General features: G+C 48.2%; 2 protein-coding genes across 11 annotated transcripts in view; one reads left to right on the top strand and one right to left on the bottom strand.

Moving 5' to 3' along the window:
- LOC309628258 (NUT family member 2G-like) overlaps positions 1-6,866 on the bottom strand; it is a 66,385-nt gene extending 59,519 nt beyond the window's left edge. For both annotated transcript variants that reach the window (XM_082391103.1, XM_082391104.1), the window contains exon 1: positions 5,444-6,866. In XM_082391103.1, coding sequence (XP_082247229.1) covers positions 5,444-5,687 — 244 coding nt within the window. In that variant the 5' untranslated portion in view covers positions 5,688-6,866. The remainder of the gene's footprint in view (positions 1-5,443) is intronic.
- The window catches only part of LOC309628287 (uncharacterized protein), a 94,799-nt gene that overhangs the window by 43,265 nt on the left and 30,463 nt on the right, over positions 1-21,071 (top strand). For 2 of the 9 annotated variants that reach the window (XR_014244307.1, XR_014244308.1), the window contains exons 3-4: positions 6,873-7,190; positions 8,168-8,351. Coding sequence is in view for 2 of the 9 variants with exons in the window: in XM_082391195.1 (XP_082247321.1) it covers positions 11,186-11,269; positions 11,369-11,421; positions 19,878-20,109 (369 nt within the window). In the remaining 7 variants the exon portion in view is untranslated. The other 7 variants (XR_014244317.1, XM_082391196.1, XR_014244316.1 and 4 more) reach the window with 7 other exon arrangements.

Below are 21,071 nucleotides of genomic sequence, written 5' to 3'. Positions count from 1 at the left end.
CTGACGCTACGGGGGGTGAGCGACCTGCCCCAGGCTATAGCTGGGGGGCTGGGCCTTGAACCCAGATCCTCTGACTCTCACGTCCATACTCTTAACCCCAGGGTGGCACTTCCACAGAAGCAGGACATGTCACAGCAGAGGGATGGTGAGACTGCACACCAGAGACTACAGAATGTCAAAATAAATGCTCAACAAGAATAATGCCAACCAGAGACGATGTTGCCTTTTATAAAAATTCAGAGAAACCACCATGACTGTGTCACCCTTTTGTAAATCTCTCAGTGACTTTTCCAAGCAATTATTATGATTTTATACAATACACAAACCAGGACAAGATGAGAACTAAATGTTACAAGAGGTCAGGATAATCTATTTGGATTTAAAGGCTATGCCTTATATTTGAGCCACGAGAACTCCAAGTCCCAGACAAACAGACACGGAAGCCCTGCGGGTTCCCTGACGCCTGGCCCACGGTGGGGTTGGTAGTAACAGAGAGCACTGCATGTCTATCCTCTGGCACCAGTTTGACATTTGCCCTGATTCTTAAAACAACTTTCAGCTCAGTATTACCATCCCTATTTCAGAGACCAGGAAACCGAGGCTCACACACTGGAAAGGGACCTGCCAGAAGTTGAACTAAGTGGCAATGCTGGGACTCCCGCTCTGGTTTCCACTCTGCAGAGCGACTTCACATTTCAGGATGACAGTGCAGTTGGCAGTGACCTTGACCAGTGTTAGAAAAAAACCGAGTTAATAATGTTAACCTCAACCTATATTTATACTTGTTGGGACTATTAAGCCAGCAAAAGCACACCATTCTCTCGGGTTTCGCTGCACTCCACCCAGCCTTGGGTAGGGCTCTTAGTGCTTGCCTGGTTATTAAAAATGCAAGACTTGCAACAATGGGCTGGGAATTACAAGATTTAAAAGGAAGATTCACAAAGCACGGAGCTGATCTCCCTGTGCTATGTGACCACCTAGAGGGGTGGGATGGGGAGGGTGGGAGGGAGGGAGATGCAAGAGGGAAGAGATATGGGAACATATTGTATGTGTATAACTGATTCACTTTGTTATAAAGCAGAAGCTAACACACCATTGTAAGGCAATTATACTTCAATAAAGATGTTTAAAAAAAAAAAGGAAGATTCATTTATGTTTTTCAGTTTTTTAGTAGTTTGAGCATTAAAGATTAAAAAAAAAAAAAAGATGATTCAAGGAGACAGAAACGGGGAAAAAAGTCAAAACTGAGACCCTAAGACATTTAGGAGAAATGATTTGGCCCTGTTTTGACAGCAATTGTAACTGGCTCTGCTCAAAAAGCCCCAAAGAAAACACCAAAGACCAGGTGAGTTATCAGCTGAACAAAAAGATTCTTCTTTACAAAATAATGGCCTTCTGGAGGAAAACAGGAGGAAGAGAGGATGAAAGAGAAGGGAATGGGGGAGGGAGGAGGGACAGGGGGATCTGTGTTCATTTCTCTTTGGAGACTTTGAGAAAGAACCCTTGTTTCCCAAGCCAAAGCAATCTTTTCTATGCAAGAGAGGCAACGAAGCCATGTTGTGTGCCAGCTTTGTAGAACTGATGGTGCTGCAAGAGGGCCTTTTTTCCTTCTACTAAAGAAAAAAAGCCACTATCAGGACCAATAATAATAAGAGCAGCTAACAATTACTGGACATCAGCCAAGGTCCAGGCACTGTGCTAAGTAGTTTACACCTATTACTGAATTTAATTCTCACAACCTCATGAGCAAGAAGTATTGATATACCCATTTTACAGGTGAGAAAGCTGAGGTCTGGAGATGTTCATTTGCCCAAGGCCATGCAGCTGGTAAGTAAGTAGGAGAGCAGGGATTCACATTCTCAGTTGTTTCTCTTCTGAGCTGTGCTCACCCTAGAAAACCCGGAGGTAAAACAGAAGTCCGTGGCCACGCATTCTGGGAGCGCCTCAACAATGTTAGGGATCTGGTGGAAAAAGAAGCCCAACAAAGACATCAGGACCATCGAAGGTGTGGATTCAGGTTACCCAAGGCCTGACAGAAGACAGCTCATCTTTGGGCAACTCTCAGAATTGGACAGAATTTGACTGATGGACCAGTACCTTCCAAACCCCAGCCTCTCCTGACCCTCCCTCCTGCTAGACTGCCTCAGTCAATTCCTGCCACCGCTCAGATTCCTCACCATAGGCTGTGTTCCAGCAACCTGAAGGGCACCAGAGAATCCTGTCTCTACCTTAGCAATGGTCACATTTGCCCTGGGGCACGATGGAAGGGAGCAGGGCATGTGAGTGTTTTGCATGCCTGATACTGTCACTGAAATTGTCATGATGTCACCAAGGCATATTTAGGGGACTCGGATGACATTTCAAGGGAAACCAGAAAAGTCCCTCATGTTTTTGGAAACCAGGGGCCAGAACGCCTGGAGACAGGGCAAAGCTGCTGGGAAGGGGCACCAGGACTCTGACCTCGACACCACAGCTGCAGCTCCTCACTCCCCTATTCCACTCGTCTTGGGATTCAGGGCATGAACGAACTGCCCCTTTGGCCAAAAACCCTCAAAGCAGGCACTTTTGTGAGCTCAAGGCTTCAGGTGAAGATATTTCCTCCAGCTGGAGGTCGTGTTCTGTGCTCAAAAGTCATAAACTCATCCCTCAGGACCTGCGGGCACCAAGAGCATTCCGTTCTGACAGCCTGCCCACTCAGAAAACTGCAAGGGTAAGAAGAGAAAACAACTTGCTCTGGGCCCAAGGAGAGTCATAAAAAGGTGGGGAGTGAGGCAGTGGAGGAGGTCTGGACTGAACAACTTGATGGGATCTTTCATGGATGACATTTTACTGCCACGCAAATTACTCTTCGCACAACTGAACACCTAAAACATCCTCTGCTGGGTGCTCTGCATGGATGCCTCCTGTTTCCAGGGCAACCATACCTGGGGTGGAGGGTGGCAAGCAATAATAGATGGGCTAGTTAAGCCTACTGCCTTGACAACTCAGGTCCCTGAAGTGGATGAACAGCCCACTGGCCCATGAACTCAGTCCTAACACTACACAGAGCCAGTGGGAGAGATGAGGAAAAGGGCATCCAGTGGGGAGAAATTTGAAGCTCAAGGCACCAGGGCTTTCAATGAAAATAACCCTGATCAACAGTCTCCCTATAGATTCTAGCCATCAGCACACTGATCTTAGCTGTCTCTCTCCCTCACTTCTTCCCTCACAAGATATCCATCAGATAACATTCACTTACTTGGAATGTTTCTAAGTCACAAGTTTGAATCTTGAAACTACAATATCCACCACTGTCGGCTCTTTTTCTGTTTGTTTGTTTGTTTTTTGGAGGGGGGCAGCAATGAAACCCAGGTAGGGAGTGAATCAAGATTCAGGGAATGGAACTGACGAAAAGTAGCTAAGGCAATAGACTATGCAGGAAGGCACAAGGATGGGCTTGGCAACATCACCCACAAAGGGGAACGCAGAGTCCTGCAGTGTGTTGACTTCTCCGGGGAAGCTGGAGGAGTTTGAGGCCGAGGACGGTGTCTTCTGGCCAAGGTCTTTCAGAAGAAAGATTCTGTCTCCACCACGGTGAGTGGTCTGGAAAGGGCAGAGGTGACTGGCAAACCCGGAGAGGAGGCCTTGTCCTGTGGCTGCTGGTGGGATGCCAGAACCAGCGGGTGGGTGGCTGTAAGGGATGGAGCCTGTGGGTCTGTGGAGCTCCAGGCATGTAAGACAATATTTTAAGTGCTCACTTCTCCCTGAGCTCTCTGACACTGCGGCTATTAAAGCTAAGCCCCAATCCCCTGGAGGCAGGTGAGCTCTAAGTCCAAAGGCACAGTCCTGCCCCTGCAGGGAGAAGGAGTGGGGTGGAGAGGGAGCAGCTCCCTGGAGGATCCAGGGCAATAAGGGTTTTGGTTGGCAGGTGGGGGGAGTGTGTCCATGAAGCAATGACTGAGCATCTCACGATCTAGTCATCTGAGAGTAAAGGAAGAAGGAAGACAGGGAGAATGAAACCAACACATAACAGTAAAGAAGATGGTGGAAAGGACACTGAATTGAGGAGGTGTACTGAGCAGGGGAGGGCTGAGCAGGGAGGTTACCCAAAGCTTAGGGGGCTCTGGGAGGCTTCACAGATCCCCACAGACGCCCCGCCCCTCTCATCATTCCTCAGCTCTGCTCAGCCACACTCCCCTAAGAGGCCCCCATCTTCTGGAAGAGTTTGCTTCTGAGAGCAGGGACTGCAGAGTTTCAGGTGAAGGCTTGGAAACCAGTGGCCCCATTATGAACCCAGGCATTTGGAGCTGGCACTATGCTAAATAAGACGCCTTGCAGAAAGAGGTTTTCTTATTTTCTTCCTTCCTCTTCCCCTCTGGGAATAAAAGTAGGTTGTGTTTCTCCTGCCCCCGTTCCTTGGCGATCTCGGAAAGGAGAGCTGAAAGGGCTTCTTGGATCATCTCGTCCAATTCTCAGCCCAGGATATCAAGGCCAGCGCCTGTTGTCCCGGCTCACGTGGCCACTGCAGGGACTGAGGCCAAAACCAGTTGCTGGGGCAGGGGGTGTTGGAAGTGGTTCTGAGGTCAGCCACTGGAGTCACGTAGGGCAGGCACTCGGCCCCCGGGCCCCGGGAGGTGGGGGGCATTGAGGGGGGGGGCTCCTGGGCTCCCTCCCATGCCGGCAGGGTTGGGGGTGCTCGGAAAGAGGGTGGCGAGAGGGAGAGCTACAGGTGCGGTGACAGACAGGCACTGGTCAGAAGGGATAGGTCCCGGAGGGGATCTGCTCGGCCACGGTCTAAGCTTTGTGCCGGGGGCAGAGCGCTCTCGCCGCGGGGTTGGTGTGCTCGCCGAGAAACTTCTGGGACCGTAGAAGTGCAACTGGGCACAAGAGATCACGGAGGGGGCAGGGATGGGGGCCTTGAAGGGGCAGGAAGGGAACTGGTGTCTTCCATCTCCTGCGCGAACATCAAGACTGATCCGGTTCCGGGTCTCTCCACCCCCGCTCCAACCCCCTTTCTTGTCCTTAACTCGGCCCCAAGGTCCGTGGCCCACAGAGGAGACTGAGAAGCCGAAGGGCGGCAGAAAGGAGCGCCCCTGGGACCCGCCTGGGCGACACAATCATCCCATCGGTCTCCCCGCCCTGGAACCCGGGTTCAGCCGGTGCGCCTCTGCGCACAGCGGTGGCGCCGAAGGGCCCCGAGTCCGTCCAGGCGCCGCCAAAGGCGCCTGCCTACTCATGCAGACAGCGGGGGAGGCAGAAGTTGAAAATACCAGCACAGAAATGCCTGCCTGTCCCAAAGGCCGGACGACTGCAGGCCGGGGCGCCGGGGCGCGTGGTGGGGAGGCGAGCGGAGAGCGGAGGGGGGCTCCGCACCGCCCGAAGCCAGCGGCGACCCGCGCCCCCGCGCGCCCCGGCGCCGCCTCGCCTCGGTGCCCGGGGCGCAGGGGGCGCCGGCGGGACTTACCCCAGAGCAGAGTGAGCGGCTGGGCTTTGGGGATGAGCGCCAGGGAGTACACGGCCCCCAAGTGGAGCAGGCTCATCAGGAAGACGTTCCTCCAGACGATGTCCTGCCGCCGCCCGCGCGCGCCGGGCTTCTCCCGGCCGCCGCCGCCGCCGCCCTCCGAGCCCTCGACCCCGAAGCCCACACGGATTTCCTCCTTGGCGGTGCGGAAGGGGACCTTCCCCTCGTCGGCGGCCGGGCCTGGCATGGCTGGGGAGAGGCGGGCGCTCGTGGCAGCGGCAGCAAGCAGGCGAGCAGCCGGCGCGGAGCTCTCTGGTGGGGGCGACGGCTTCTGCCTTTTAGGCGGGGATTTCCGCACCTCCCGTCCCCGCCTTCCCGGGGCTTCTCTTCTTCTGGCGTTCAGCGCGGCTTAAGGATGCAAATCTTGGCGCCCGGCATCTATTGCTAGCGAGTCACCCCTACCGCTGCCGGGGCTGAACTCTGAGGCGAGGAACCGGAGGCGAGCGCCAGGGGCCGGAGGGGACGCAGGGGGGTGGGGGGAGGGGGTGTGGAAAAAGCCGAGAAAGCGGCGGGGGAGGGAGCGCTCCGAGGGAGGGAGCTGGGAAGAGAGACCCGCATAGCTACAGCCAATCAGCATCGCCTGTGGGGCTCTTAAAGAGAAAGGCGCCCCCTGGGCCTCCGCTGCCCGGGCTCCCCGGGGCCGGACGGGGCAGCCTGCTCGGCAGGCAGCGGGCAGCCTCCGCCCGCGGGTGGGTGAGCGGTGGCTCCCGGGTCAGGGAGCCTGCAGAGGGGCTCACAGCACTTCTGCAGCTGTTGTTGTGTGTTTCTCCGGTTCCCAGAAATACCCTTCCCTTTTGAAAAGACTTCTTTTTGCTTTGAAGCTACGGGCTGGAGGACTTAACAATACTTGCCCCAGGTCGGAACACAAGCTAAGGCCAGATCTGAGTTGAGAATCACAAGTCCCTGTGTCTTCCGGTTCTTATGGCTCCTTGGGCCTGTGGCGGGGGGCGGGGGGGGGGGGGGGGTTGCAGGCAGCCGCTCAACTCTTTTTTTTTTTTTTTTTTTTTAGAAAACACCTTTATTGGAGTATAATTGCTTTACAATGTGGTGCGTCAGTTGCTGCTGTATAACAAAGTGAATCAGCTATACGTATACATATATCCCCATATCCCCTCCCTCTTGCGTCTCCCTCCCACCCTCCCTATCCCACCCCTCTAGGTGGTCACAAAGCCCCGAGCCGCTCAACTCCTTATTGGACAGCTTGCAGCCAGACACACAGTAGGTACTCAAATATTGCCTATTAGATGATGAATAAATGGTTTGGGGGCTGGTTAGTATACAGTAGTGCGCCGCCACTGCGCGGCCCATCGGCCACGCAGCTGTTTGTGGCAAATTCTCCGCTAACCAGTGCGTTTCTGGACTGTCTCCTAAGCCTCGAAGTCAGCATTGTTGAGATGGAGCTTTAGAAAAACATCACCCAGCACGTTCCAAGGAAACTTAACCTCAGAAGAATCGTGTCTGCTCATTCCTCCTCTCCCAACGCGGATAATTTAGAACTCTCCAGAGGGAGCCCTGATCGCACCGAAGTGCAGAGGAGGGTGAGCTGGCCGTGTCCCAAGCAGCTGTGGCTGCACCTGCGGCGGATAGCAGAAGGACAGGGGCCAGGAATGGAAGCTAGGGGCTCTGGATTCTACTTCTAATTCACTGGGACCCACCTCCGTCCTCTGGGGACAAATTTCCTTACCAGGAAGTAAGCTTTATTCTTCTTTCCAGCTTGCAAAGTCTATAAATGTGAGTTTGAAAGGATACCATTATGTTGACAAAGAAAGCTGATTTTTGGATCAACTTGTTAGGAATCCTTTCCAGCGTTACAGGAGAGGGAAAAACATTACCAAGGACTGACTACATGAAAGGGCCATACATGAGCATCTCATTGTTAGTAGACCAGAATCAGTCCAATCAGCCAGAAAAAACAATGCCTAATTTAAAACTGAAGCAACGTATGTGGCTTGTGGAATGGTGGCCACTGAGCCAGTGTTATGGTGTTGCTTCAGTTGGAGCTGAAATTATAGAATGAAGGGACACCTGCCCGGCGCCCAGATAAACGCCGGCCCTGTCATTAGACCAGTGAGACAACAGAACATGAGACTTGAGGACATAAACTTCATCAGCCTGCTCAGCCTTGGCTTTATAACGAACCACTTTTTCTTCTCATGCCCCCTCTGCTCCCCACAGCCACCAGACCCACATCTTCCCTGTGGTTCTCTATTCAGACTGTCCTTTCTCTAGGGGTGGAGTAGTTGCTCTGTCAAAAGCCTCTCTCTGGGTTATTGTAATGACTCACCACACCCTCACTCTAACCATTCAGTCGTTTGTTGGGCAGGCTGTGTGCACCAGTCCTGCTAAGTGCCAGCGCTGGTGCACACTGGGGATACGAAGACGAATAAGGTGTGGTCCATGCCCTAAAGGAGCTCCTCATCCAAGAGGGAAGACAGATCAAACAAGTGTTACCTCTGGGCTATGAACTGGGAAGGGCAGGAAGGTCCAGTCCGTTATCAGAAAAAAAAAAAAAAAAAATTCTTGTTAGGCATCAAGTGTACATACAAAGAGTTCAGGGGAGGCAGCAAAACAGTTCTTTATGTGGCCCCAGAGTACCTTATCTGTTACATAAGCTACTTCATCTTGGCTCTATCTGAAATGAGTATCTTCCTCTCTTCCTGCCAATAGGTCAGACTGGGTGTGGCCAATCATTTCAGTTGGTTGGATTCATGATAGAGAAGGGGATGTTTTCATCTGTTGGAGGTGGGAGGATGTGCTCTTCAGGCCTTTCAGATGCTGCTTACAGAAGGATGGCTGAAGGACATTAGCCCCTCCAGATCTAGCCTCAGAGTGACACCTCTACACATACAAGGTATACTCTTGAGTATCCCCTGTAGCATATTATGCCTTCAGGGCTACTGTCTCTTTTCTCCATCTTACTAAAGACTCTAGTATATTTTCTTAGCTTCTGGTCAAGACCCTAGAAGTGGATGGGTATTCATCTCACTCATGGGACAGTAACCCTTATCCTGTCAAACAAAGAATTACCAAAAATGTGATAAGACGCTACTAGAGGTATGTGCAGGAATTAAGTGGGGCCATGAAGAAAGGAGTAGTTAATTCACACTAGAGGGGAGGAGGCAGGTGATATCTGGGTAAGGGTTTTTTTTTCTTTCTTTCTTTTTTTTGGAACTTGATTTTTAAAAATTTTAAATTCTGGTAAAATACACATGACAATGACCATCTTAATCATTTTTAAGTGTTCACTTCAATAGTGTTAAATATATTCACATGGATATGTAACCAATCTCCAGAACTTTTTCACCCTGCAAAGCTGAAAATCTATACGCATCAAACAACTCTCCATTTCTCTGTCTCCCTACTCCCTGGCATCCGCCATGTGGTACTTACTGTTTCTATGCGTTTGACTACTCTGGATATCTCATAATATAGTATTTGCCTTTTTGTGACTGGTTTATATCACTTAGCATAATGTCTTCAAGTTTCATCTATATTGTAGCATGCGTCAGAATTTCCTTCCTTTTCTTTTTTTAAATAATTATTTATTTATTTATTTTTGGCTGTGTTGGGTCTTCGTTTCTGTGCGAGGGCTTTCTCTAATTGAGGCAAGCGGGGGCCACTCTTCATCGCGGTGCGCGGGCCTCTCACTATCGCGGCCTCTCTTGTTGTGGAGCACAGGCTCCAGACGCGCAGGCTCAGTAGTTGTGGCTCATGGGCCCAGTTGCTCCGCGGCATGTGGGATCTTCCCAGACCAGGGCTCGAACCCGTGTCCCCTGCATTGGCAGGCGGATTCTTAACCACTGCGCCACCAGGGAAGCCCTCCTTCCTTTTTAAGGCCAAGTAATATACCTCTCTCTGTCTCTCTCCCTCTCTCTCTCTCTCTCCCCACCCCCCCCTCTCTCTCTCTCTCTATATATATACACACACACACACACACACACACACACACACACACTACATTTTGCTTGTCCACTCCATCAATGGACACTCGGGTTACTTCCACCTTTTGGCTATTGTGAATAATGCTGCTGTGAACATGGATGTACTGTTATATCTGCTTTCAAATGTTTTGGATATATACCTAGAAGTAGGATTGCTGCATTTTATGGTAATTCTATATTTAATTTTTTTATGGAAGTTCTATACTGTTTCCCATAGCACCTGCACCATTTTACATTCCCACCAACGGTGCACAAGAGTTCCAATTTCTCCACATCTTCACTAACACTTGTTATATTCTGTTTTTTTATTTTTTTCGATTACAGCCATCCTAGTGGGTGTGAGGTGATATCTCGTTGTGGTTTTGATTTGTAGTTCCCTAATGATTAGCAATGTTGAGCAGCTTTTCATGTCGTCTTTGGAGAAATGTCTATTCTAGTCTTTGCCCATTTTTAAATTAGATGTTGTTTGGTTTTCTGTTGTTGAGTTGCAGGAGTTCTTTATATATTCTGGATCTTAACCCCTTGTTAGATAAATGGTTTGCAAATATTTTCTCCGATTCCATAGTTTGCCTTTTTACTGTTGTGTTTTTGATGCTTAGAAGTTTTAAATATTGATGTAGTCCAATTTACCTATTTTTACTTTTGTTCCCTGTGCTTTTGGTGTCGTATTCAAGAAATCATTGCCAAATCCAATGAAGCTCTCTCCCTGTGTTTTCTTTTAAGAGTTTTATAGCTTTTATCTTTTATGTTTAGGTCTTTGATCCATTTTGAGTTAACTTTTGTATATGGTGTATGGTAAGAGTCCATGTCATTCTTTTGCATGTGGATACCAGTTTTTTAAACACTATTTGTTGAAAAGACTCTCCTTTCCCCACTGAATGGTTTTGGCATCCTTGCTGAAGATCATTTGACCATATACTTGAGGGTTTATTTCTGGACTTTCTATTTTATTCCATTGGTCTATATGTCTGTCTTTTTGCCAGTACCACATTGTTTTGATTACTGTTGCCTTGTAATAAGTTTTGAAATCTAGAAGTATGAGACCTCCAACTTTATTCTTCTTTGTCAAGATTATTTTAGTTATTTAGGGTCCAGTGAGATTCCATGTGAATTTTAGGATGGGTTTTTTTCTGTTTCTGCAAAAAATGTCACTGAGATTTTTATAGGGATTGCATTAAATCTGGAGATCACTTTGGTTAGTACTGACATCTTAACAGTATTAATTCTCCAGTCCATGAACATGGAATGTTTTTCCATTTATTTGTGTCTTCTTTAATTTCTCTTAGCATCATTTTGTAGTTTTCAGTGCACAAGTCTTTTGCCTCTTCAGCTAAGTTTACAGGGTAAGGATTTTGAAGAAGTACTGTCTAATAGAAATATAATGCATGCCATGAATTCAAGCCACTTGTGTAAATGGAAATTTTCTAATAGCCACATAGAAAGAAACAATAAATTTTAATAATATTTTACTTAACCCAATATATCCAAAATATTATCTTTTCAATAGGTAATCAATGTAAAATTACTGGGACATTTATACTTTTTTTCACACACTGTCTTCAAAATCCAGTGTTTATACTTACAGCACAGCACATCTTAATTCAGATTAGCCTCCTGTGGCTACCGGCTACATATTAGAGAGCACAGTTTTGAAGGATGAGTAGTTTACTAGACAAAGAAATGGAGGCGGGCAACCCAGGCAGAGAAAATAGTGTGAGCAAAAGCTTTTGCATTTGTCACTCAGAGAGATGTCTGGAATATCCGAAGTGAAAATAGAGAAATGGTGGGAGATGAAGATGAAATGTCATGCAGTGGGCAGCCCATGAAGGTAGGTGGGTGTCTTTCAGGCCCAGCAGAAGTAGCCATGCGAGGGGAGGCACTGACCTGCTTTATGCAGCGTAATAAAATGATCAAGTTTGCATTTCAGAAGGACCACTCTAGAAGAGGTGTGGAGAATGATTGGACTGCAGGTAGACAGAGGTAAGACTGAAGGCAAGAAGAGCAGTCAGGGCACCATATTAAGAGTCTGGTCGATTGATGAGGAGGGTCTGAAGTAAGACAAAGGTACAGATTCTGGAAAAGATGTGTTAGAGAGGAGAAGATAAAGCCAGAGGAACTCAAATAGAAGAACCAACAGGATTTGATGCGTGACTGAAAATGAAGGAGGAGAAATAAAAAGTACAGGATTCTTTCTGGGTCTCTGGGTTGGATATTCAGGTGAAAAACAGTGTCACTTACTGAGATACTAAATCGTACTGTGTTTATTACCACTTTTGTGAAACGGGGACGATAGTACCTCCCGTACGGTATTTCTATGGTGACTGAAGTTTAGAACAGTGTCTGGCATGTAGTACGGAGTCCATAAATATTAGTCATCATCATCACCATCCCATGGATCATCATTTATGAGAAGGGACTGAAGAAATATTCAGTATATTCAACATTTGTTAAATATACATATAGGCCTGGAGCCCAGCAAAGGTCTAGGATGGAGAGAGTAACTTAATGGTAGTTTAATTTAGTAAAATCCATGGCAGTGGAAGCAGTTGCCCAGGGAAGGTAAGAAAAGGACTCAGGATAGACTTCTAGTGAACTGCTATTTGTGAGAATAGCAAAGAAAAAGAAGCCAGTGGTGTGGACAAAGCAGGACTGATGAGAGGTGGGGAAGAAGCAGCAGAGTGTGGGAGAGCAACCTCGAATATTACAGGAAGGCTGGGGAGGCTGGGAATGAAGAGACCACTTCATACAGAGGTCATCGCTGACCTTTGCCAAGGCCTTTTCATTGAGTGATGGGAACAGACCTTACACAGAGGTGTGTTTAAGAATAAGGAGGAGGAGAGACAAAGAGGGGGAGGAGCCGGGCGGGAGCCGCCCCGCCCACCGTGCGCGGGCTGGGGCGGCCCGGTTCGAGGTTTGGGCTTCGGCGGTGAGTCCGGCGCGGCGCCGCTCCGACCCCGCTGAACCGCGGAGCCCGGGAGCTGTAGCCTCGCCCCAGGCAGGCCGGGCGGAGTGGTGGGTGGGCTTTTTCCGCTTGCCCGCGCGGCGCCCACCCAGCTCCCCTGCTTTATTATGGATTGACCCGCGCGCCCGGGTCCTCAAGTCAAAGCAGAGCGTCGGCGTCCCCGGGAGGCCCCCGTCCGGCCAGCCTCGTAGCTGACGCCGCTGAGGGGCCGGGGCTGGGTCCGGACCCCCCGGGCCCGCCGCCCTCCCCTGCCGGCTCTCCTCTCCGCAGCCCTCTGCCCTCGCCTCGGAGGGACCGGGAGCCGGCATGGCGGGCAGCTCCCCGGCCGCCGGGCCCCAGGGCCTGCTGACCTTTGGGGACGTGGCTGTGCACTTCACCCAGGAAGAAGGGACACGTCTGGACCCGGGGCAGAGGGCCCTGTATAGAGACGTGATGCTGGAGACATACAGGAACCTGGCCTCCCTGGGAGTTCCAGGATCCAAACCAGATCTGATCTCCCAGCTGGAGCAAGGAAAGGAGCCCTGGGGCTCGGACCTGCTGGGGGCCCAGGAAGGAGAGACCGCGGGAGACCCCAGCACAGCAACGCTTCCGACACCAAATGTAGGGGGTTCCTCACACCAACCAGTCTCCACCGCTCTGCACATCAACTGGGTGTCCTACAATTTAGTTCTGACACTGACCACGCGGAGTTAGCGCAGACCCTGCCCTTGAAGGGCTCAGTCCCACAAGACCGCCCCCACTTCAGGTGCCAATCACAAGGCCAGGCTGGCACCTGTGCTTCTGATCGACCAGCTGTAGATTGGAGGTTCCCACGACCCCATCCTTGGGCTTGATTAATACGCTAGAACAGCTCAGAACTCAAGGAAACACTGTACTTAACAGTTACTGGTGAGTTACCGGTTTATTATAAAGGACACAACTCAGGAAAAAAAAAAGAATAAGGAGGAGGAGGGGGACTTCCCTGGTGGTCCAGTGGTTAACCCTGCACTTCCAGTGCAGGGGGGGCAGGTTCGAACCATGGTTGGGGATATAAGATCCCACATGCTGCGCGGCTCGGCCAAAAAAAAAAAAAAAAGAATAAGGAGGAGGAGACAAGCATGGCATACCTGTGTAAATTAATTTTCAAGAAGCTTGGCAATGAAGAGGAGAAGGACAGAGAGGTGAAGTTGAGTGTGTTTCTGAGGAATCTGAATATATCTATTGGGTTAGGGAATGATAATGAAAGGTCAAAGTTCAAAAATATAAGAAAGAGGATGCTTGATGGAACTATTTTCCTGGGGTTCGGGGTTAGACAGGATGGGATCAGGTGATCAGATGGTTGGCTGAGCTTTGAAGAGAGGGACAGCTTTTTCTTGACACTGGAAGGAAATGAGGATGAGGGCGGATTTAGCTTGCAGAGTGAGCCAGTAAAGTGAGGCAGGGTGCTGTGATTGAGGGCTGGTTTGCTCTGAAGGGAGGTCAGATCACCTGCTAGGTAAGCAGAGTGGGAATTTGGTAGAAAGCTGGGGAAAAGTGATGAAAGATTCCAGGAGCTGTTGAGCAGAATGAGAGAGGAAGCTGACCAAGACCCCTAAAAGGTTGTAGAGCCAAATTAAGGGCCCAAGTAAGAACGGAAGCCACAAGCTCGTAAGGCGCCAGTCTGCACAGTCATGGTGACACAGCCTCACTCGGCAGTCGGATGGGATCTCCAGATGGAAGTGGGGATGGGGGCTTGATGGGAGGACAAGAGAGCCGGGTGACTGAGGTGCTGGTGAGACAGAAGTTTGTGAGGAGTCCAGGCTGGGGAAAGGGGGAGGAAATGTGATCAGAAGGAAGCAAAGAACTCACAGGTAGTGGAGGAAGCAAAGGCATTGAGGTTTTGAGGAAGCTGAAGGGTAGATTTCTATCTGTCAGGCAATGAGAATAAAGGAAGCAATGGCCACTGTGCACCAAGAGTGGGATTCGGAACTTAAGACCTATGGTGGTCGAAGAGTTTCCAACAATAAACTCCAAGGTGAGGCCACAGGGTTATATAGGAGGTGGCGGTCGCTGGAGCTGAGGAGGCTGAGGTATCTGGACAGCACCTCCACGGAAGACTGAAGTCCCACAGGGAGGCATATGGGTTTAGCTGGAGAAGATTGTGAGCCAGGTGCCCAAGGGCTGTGGGGAGGCTTCCTAAACAAGGACAGGTAACAGTTCTCAAATGTCAATGAACAGTTACAAGTTTACAAACACAAACTACAAAAGGGCAGCTCTGAGATGTACTGGCAGAAAACCGTCACAGCCAGAATGCCTAGGTTCTGGCCAACAGTATGTGCCTCGGAGTAGAAGTTGCTTCAGGTAGGGAGAGAAAGAGGACAGGAGATGAAAGTGTCGGATGGCAACACTACCTATAAAAACTGTGTGTGAGACTTGCTTGTGAGGTGTGTGGGCTGGCGTGGTCAGGAGGCCTTCATGGAGACGGTGGCAGCAAAAAGGCCCTGAAAGATAGAATGACCTGGTAGCAACTCCCAGTTGGAACGCTGTGCCAGAGACGTCTCAGAGATGGGAGTGAGCCTGGCAAAGTATCTAGCTAAAGGGTTAATACAAGATTTTTAAAAATTGTATAAGAAATGTTTGTGGAGGGACTTCCCTGGTGGTCCAGTGGGTAAGACTCCGCACTCCCATTGCAGGCGGCCCTGGTTCGATCCCTGGTCAGGGAACTAGGTCCTGCATGCCGCAACTAAGACCCGGCACAGCCAAATAAATAAGTAAATAAATTAATTTTTTTAAAAAAAGGAGTTTGTGGAGAAAATGCCAGCTCTGGGGAGGAAGGAAAGAGGAAGAAAAGATCCATTCTTGAAGTAAGAGATTTACAGTGATTCTCATGCCTGTGGTTTTCTTACGGAAATTTAGATTTTGGCTACAGGAACTACAGTGTTGTGAAAATGATCCAGGTTTGGCATCTGGAAACCTGGGTTTGAGTTTGGCTTCACCACTCTGAATTGGCAAGTCTGAGTACTCTGTGATTTGGGGACCATGACAGTCTCTTAGATCTTCAATTTCATCCTACGTAATGTAAGAATTAAGACAGCTCCACGCTGGGAATACTCTGTGCAATTTACCTAATAATCTAACTTCGATTTTTCATGTGCTAAACGGAGATACCCCTTACCTCACAGGAACAGAGCTCAGGACGAGGTCTGATACCTAGTTAAGTGCTGAATAATGTTGGTATTTTATCGGTTTTTAATCATACCAGAGAGATAGACTTCACGCAGTTACGAAACCTGCCTGGCCAGGACGCCAGGATGCTTCTGGGGGCCCCAGACTGGGAAGAGACGCATCCCTGGGTGGGCTAGAGGGATTCAAACCTTGAAGGAAGGGATTCTGGCTGCACCAGGATTCGTTTGCTCTGAAGGGAACTATGAAATAAAATAAAGTCTCCTGCTGTACTGTATCAGAGGTAATCATTTAAGGCAACTCCTTTGGCTCAGGAAGGAATGAGCTCTGCAGCTCTTGCGGATTAAAGGACGGGGGGTTGCCTCTTGGATGAGATGCATGGACAGCAATTTCAAATGTAAACCTCTTTCTGCTCCCAGAGTAGGAAAACCACTCATAGGCTTTAGATTAGAGTGATCTCAGGGGAGCATAAAGTTGGGAAGTTAGCCTCCAAGCCTATGGGAGGATCGGTTTTGAGATACAGCAACACAACGGCATACTAGAAATTTAGTCTTCTCAGCTTCCTTCAATCACAGGAGTGTTGTCATCTCTGCTTCTGTACTAAATGGATTGGAATATTTTCCCCATTAAGATTTTATAGCAGTGGATGAGGGGAAGCTGTTCCTCTGAAAGGAATGCGTCTATTGCTTTGGATGTGAAGAGAGGAAGGGGTTTTCTTTTAACAAAACCCCAGCCTTACTGCTTAAGACTCTTCCCCCATTTCCTGACCACTCTTCATAGAGTGATCCAATTTAGCAGCAGGAAACTGGGCACTGGAAATAGCCAGATCTGAAGACCCTACTTCCTAACTCATAGATAGGAGAGGGTCTACTTAGTGAAAAACCCAACCCAAACCTGCCTCTGATATCACCTGTCAGTGACATGCTGCCCCCTGCATCTTTCCAAGTTATCTTCAGTTTGAATCAATTAAGAGTCCTTCCTTAAGCATCTATCGATTTCGCCTCCTCTAGAAGCCAGCACCGAGCTCAGCTCCATGGACAGAGGAGTGCACGGCTGCGCTCCTGGAACTCACAGCCCGGGAGGGAGGCAGAGAGGGATCAAATAATCCCTACAGGGCGTGCATGCACAGACGCTAACCAGTGCTACGGAGGAGTCACTCCTTTTTACGACCCAGCCGTGACACGTGAACATTTGTCAGTACCTACGCCACATCCCCCTTTGACCAACAGCTGCCTAGAAATGAGGTCCACAAACCACAACAAGGTCCACACTCCTCCCCACTCTCTCTCCCTGCTCCCAAATCCGAGCTCTCCGAATGAACAATCCCTATTGTTGTGGCAGAAGAAAGACAGTGCTGATGAGGTTTTCACCCACATCTCTTCCAGCTCTCCCGTCCCTGTCCTCCGACAACACCCACCCCATTTTCTTTTAGGATAGTTATTTTGGTTTCCAAGAGCAGATGAACATAGAGAAGCTCTTATTTACTTCTCAGCATTAGCTGCTGTCATTGTTTCTGTTTCAATGACCTCTTTCTCTTCTTGCTGTGTCCGTTACCACGGGCTGCTCTTAAAGCAAAGGCCCTGTGGTTCTCTAGCTGGGAGAGGGCATTTGTCAATAGAGTTCAGGAATGTCAAAAGGGTGATCCAGATTTGCAGCACCAGAGGGAAAACTCATTCATTGTTGAGTGTCCTGTGTAATCAAATATAGCATATTCTTTTTTTAAGTTAATTAATTTATTTTTTGGCTGCGTTGAGTCTTTGTTGCTGCGCATGGGCTTTCTCTAGTTGCGGCAAGCAGGGGCTTCTCTTCGTTGCGGTGCGCGGGCTTCTCATTGCACTGGCTTCTCTTATTGCAGAGCACAGGCTCTAGGTGCACGGGCTCAGTAGTTGTGGCGTGCGGGCTTAGTTGCTCCACGGCATGTGAGATCTTCCCGGACCAGGGCTCGAACCCATGTCCCCTGCATTGGCAGGTGGATTCTTAACCACTGCGCCACCAGGGAAGGCCTAGCATATTCTTGATGTGGGGAACGGGTGTGTAGAAAGGTTAATTTCATGGAAATATTTATCATTGCTGAGGGGGACTCACTACTTAAGGACCTCAAGGCCAAGCAAATACATCTGTCCCAAGTCCTCAAATTAGAAACTTATTTCTTAAATGCCCGCCTATTCATTTCCAACCAAGGAAAGCACTGCATTGATTGTTCTTCAGAAAAATCAATCAGCTCTTCGAGAGGAAAAAAGGTATCCAAATATAAATAGGCTTGAGTTGTTTCTGTTATCTTTCTTCAAAGCTTTGGTACTATCCCAAGATTGTCTTTGGTTCCTTCTGAAGACTTGTAGGTAACATACAAAGACACTGTGGGACAGGTAGATGGGTCATAGACTTCCAGAGCTGTAAGTGAAATTAGAGATCATCTAGTCCTACCCCCTCATTTTACAGGTGAGACATGGAGGCAAAAGGAAATGGGGTGGTTTGACCAACAGTAAGTGGCAGAGAAGACACTAGAACCCAGCTCTTTGACTCTCAGATCGGTGCTCTGCTTCACTGTCCCTCGTGAAGATGTAATTATAGCAACTGGGATAGAGCGGGCTCTCTAGTAGCTTTTTCTTTTACACGTAGATATTCTTTTTTTTTTTAATTTTTATTTTACATTGGAGTACAGTTGACTTAATTAAACTTAAAAACTTTTGCACAGCAAAGGAAACCATAGACAAGACAAAAAGACAACCCTCAGAATGGGGGAAAATATTTGCAAATGAAACAACAGACAGGATTAATCTCCAAAATATACAAACAGCTCATGGAGCTCAATATCAAAAAAAGCCAAACAATCCAGTTAAAAAATGGGTGGAAGACCTAAATAGACATTTCTCCAAGGAAGACATACAGATGGCCAAGAGGCACATGAAAAGATGCTCAACATCACTAATTATTAGAGAAATGCAAATCAAAACTACAATGAGGTATCACCTCACACTGGTCAGAATGGCCATTATCAAAAAATCTAGAAACAATAAATGCTGGAGGGGGTGTGGAGAAAAGGGAACCCTCTTGCACTGTTGGTAGGAATGTAAATTGATACAGCCACTATGGAGAACAGTATGGAGGTTCCTTAAAAACTAAAAATAGAACTACCATACAACCCAGCAATCCCACTACTGGGCATATACCCTGAGAAAACCATAATTCAAAAAGAGACATGTACCCCAATGTTCACTGCAGCACTATTTACAACAGCCAGGACGTGGAAGCAACCTAAGTGTCCATTGACAGATGAATGGATAAAGAAGATGTGGCACATATATACAATGGAATATTACTCAGCCATAAAAAGAAACAAAATTGAGTTATTTGTAGTGAGGTGGGTGGACCTAGAGTCTGTCATACAGAGTGAAGTCAGAAAGAGAAAAACAAATACTGTATGGTAACACATATATATGGAATCTAAAAAAAAAAAAAAAAGGTACTGATGAACCTAGTTGCAGGGCAGGAATAAAAAGGCAGATATAGAAAATGGACTTGACATGGGGTGGGAGGGCGAAGCTGGAGCAAACTGAGAGTAGCATCGACATATATACACTACCAAATGTAAAATAGTTGGCTGGTGAGAAGCAGCCGCATAGCACAGGCAGATGGGCTTGGTGCTTTGCGATGACCTAGAGGGGTGGGATAGGGAGGATGGGATGGAGGCTCAAGAGGGAGGGTATATGGGGACATGTGTATGTATATGGCTGATTCTCTTTGTTGTGCAACAGAAACTAACACAGTATTGTTAAACAATTATACTCCAATAAAGATCTATTAAAAAAAAAAAAAAGAATCCACCTGCCAATGCAGGGGACACCGGTTTGAGCCCTGGTCCGCGAAGATCCCACATGCCACAGAGCAACTAAGCCCATGCACCACAACTACTGAGCCACAACTACTGAGCCCGCGTGCCACAACTACTGAAGCCCGCATGCCTAGAGCCCATGCTCTGCAACGAGAAGCCACTGCAATGAGAAGCCTGTGCACCACAACGAAGAGCAACCCCTGCTCGCTGCAACTAGAGAAAGCCCGCGCACAGCAACGAAGACCCAACGCAGCCAAAAATAAATACATCTATTTAAAAAAAAAGAAATGGACTAAAAAAAATCAACAGGGTGTGCAGCTCCACTAAAAAAATGATCTCAGACATTACTGAGTAATGATGTTTATACAAAGTTATACTAGGTGACTAACATTGTTTGCTAAATAAATACTTTAGCAGGTCTCTGGAAACATTAATCCAGAGTGTAAAAAACATGCACCACGGTTAAACCAAAGTCTGTTTCCTTTTGTTTGATTTTATTAGGTTTTTCAAGGTCTGTCCCAACACCCTAAAACCCACACATTCCGTATCTCCCAGAGGGGAGAGAAAGCAAACAGCTGGAAATTTAGGAGTGGCACAGTCTGACCCCAATCAGCTCGTAGGTGCACTACTCAACTTGAGCCTGAGTGAATGGTATGGTCACCAAAGCCCTGAGCAGAGCAGATGCTACAGAAATGTATGTAAAACCAGTGTGCCAGGAAAAGTGGAACTATAAAGCTAATTTGAGCACTTTTTCTTTGTAATTTAGTTTGGTTAAAAGATTTGGAGCATTTATCTGTTAGAGGAAACAGTTAAGAGCTTCTGTGCATAGGCAGTCCTTCTTCACTGAATACTTGGAGATGCTACCTGCCTGTGACTTCTTCAGCATCTGATGAACACCCTGATAGATTTGTCAGGGGTGACATTTGGGAATGCTGCCACCGCAGCAGTTGAACGACAAAGAGGGGTGCATACGTATATATGTATGTGTGCATTTGTAGATGTCCATTCCAAATGAAGTCTCCACCATGGCTGAGCAGTCAACAGATGGCCTTGCAGTCGTTCTTAGGTGAACACAAATCTGGTTCAGGAGACAAGCGGTTATCAGAAAAGTGTTAACCGATCACCATCCCTCCCTTTATCTTTCAGGCAGGTGTTAAATAGAGTACATCTGGTTGCCAGGAATCCTACTGCATCTTTCCGTCCTCCAGCATACATGGGAATTTTCTGAATCCAAAGGAATATACAGGCTTGTTGGGCTCTCAACAGTCAGATGCAGAGCGGTTGTTCCCAACTTTCTCCTGCTGCCACACTATTCGAATGAACCAGCACCTCCATCAGCCGTGCAGCCCACACACATAAAGCTTCTCAGACGGGGCCTAAGGTACATCCATCCCATCCAGCCCAAAAGGTCACGTGCAGAGTGGAGGAGAGGAGCAGGTGAAGTGTGAGAAAGCACGTCCCAGGGATCTGCTATGTCTCCCAGCCAACACCCAGCCCCACCTACCAGTTTCCCTCGCACCCCTTTCCTTGTTCGCTTTTCTTCAGGAAAACAAACTGCTCTCTTCCCATAATCTCCTGTTATCTTCATACTGCAAGACTAAACTCTATTTTGGGTCCAAGTCTTCTTACCTCCATCCACTTGTAACAGCTGCTCAGATGTCAGTGGCAAATCGTTTGTTTATACTCATACTTGTA

The sequence above is a fragment of the Balaenoptera borealis genome (assembly GCF_965194805.1).
Source record: "Balaenoptera borealis genome assembly, chromosome: 4".
NCBI lineage: Eukaryota > Metazoa > Chordata > Mammalia > Artiodactyla > Balaenopteridae > Balaenoptera > Balaenoptera borealis.
This window is presented reverse-complemented; position numbering and strand designations above follow the sequence as displayed.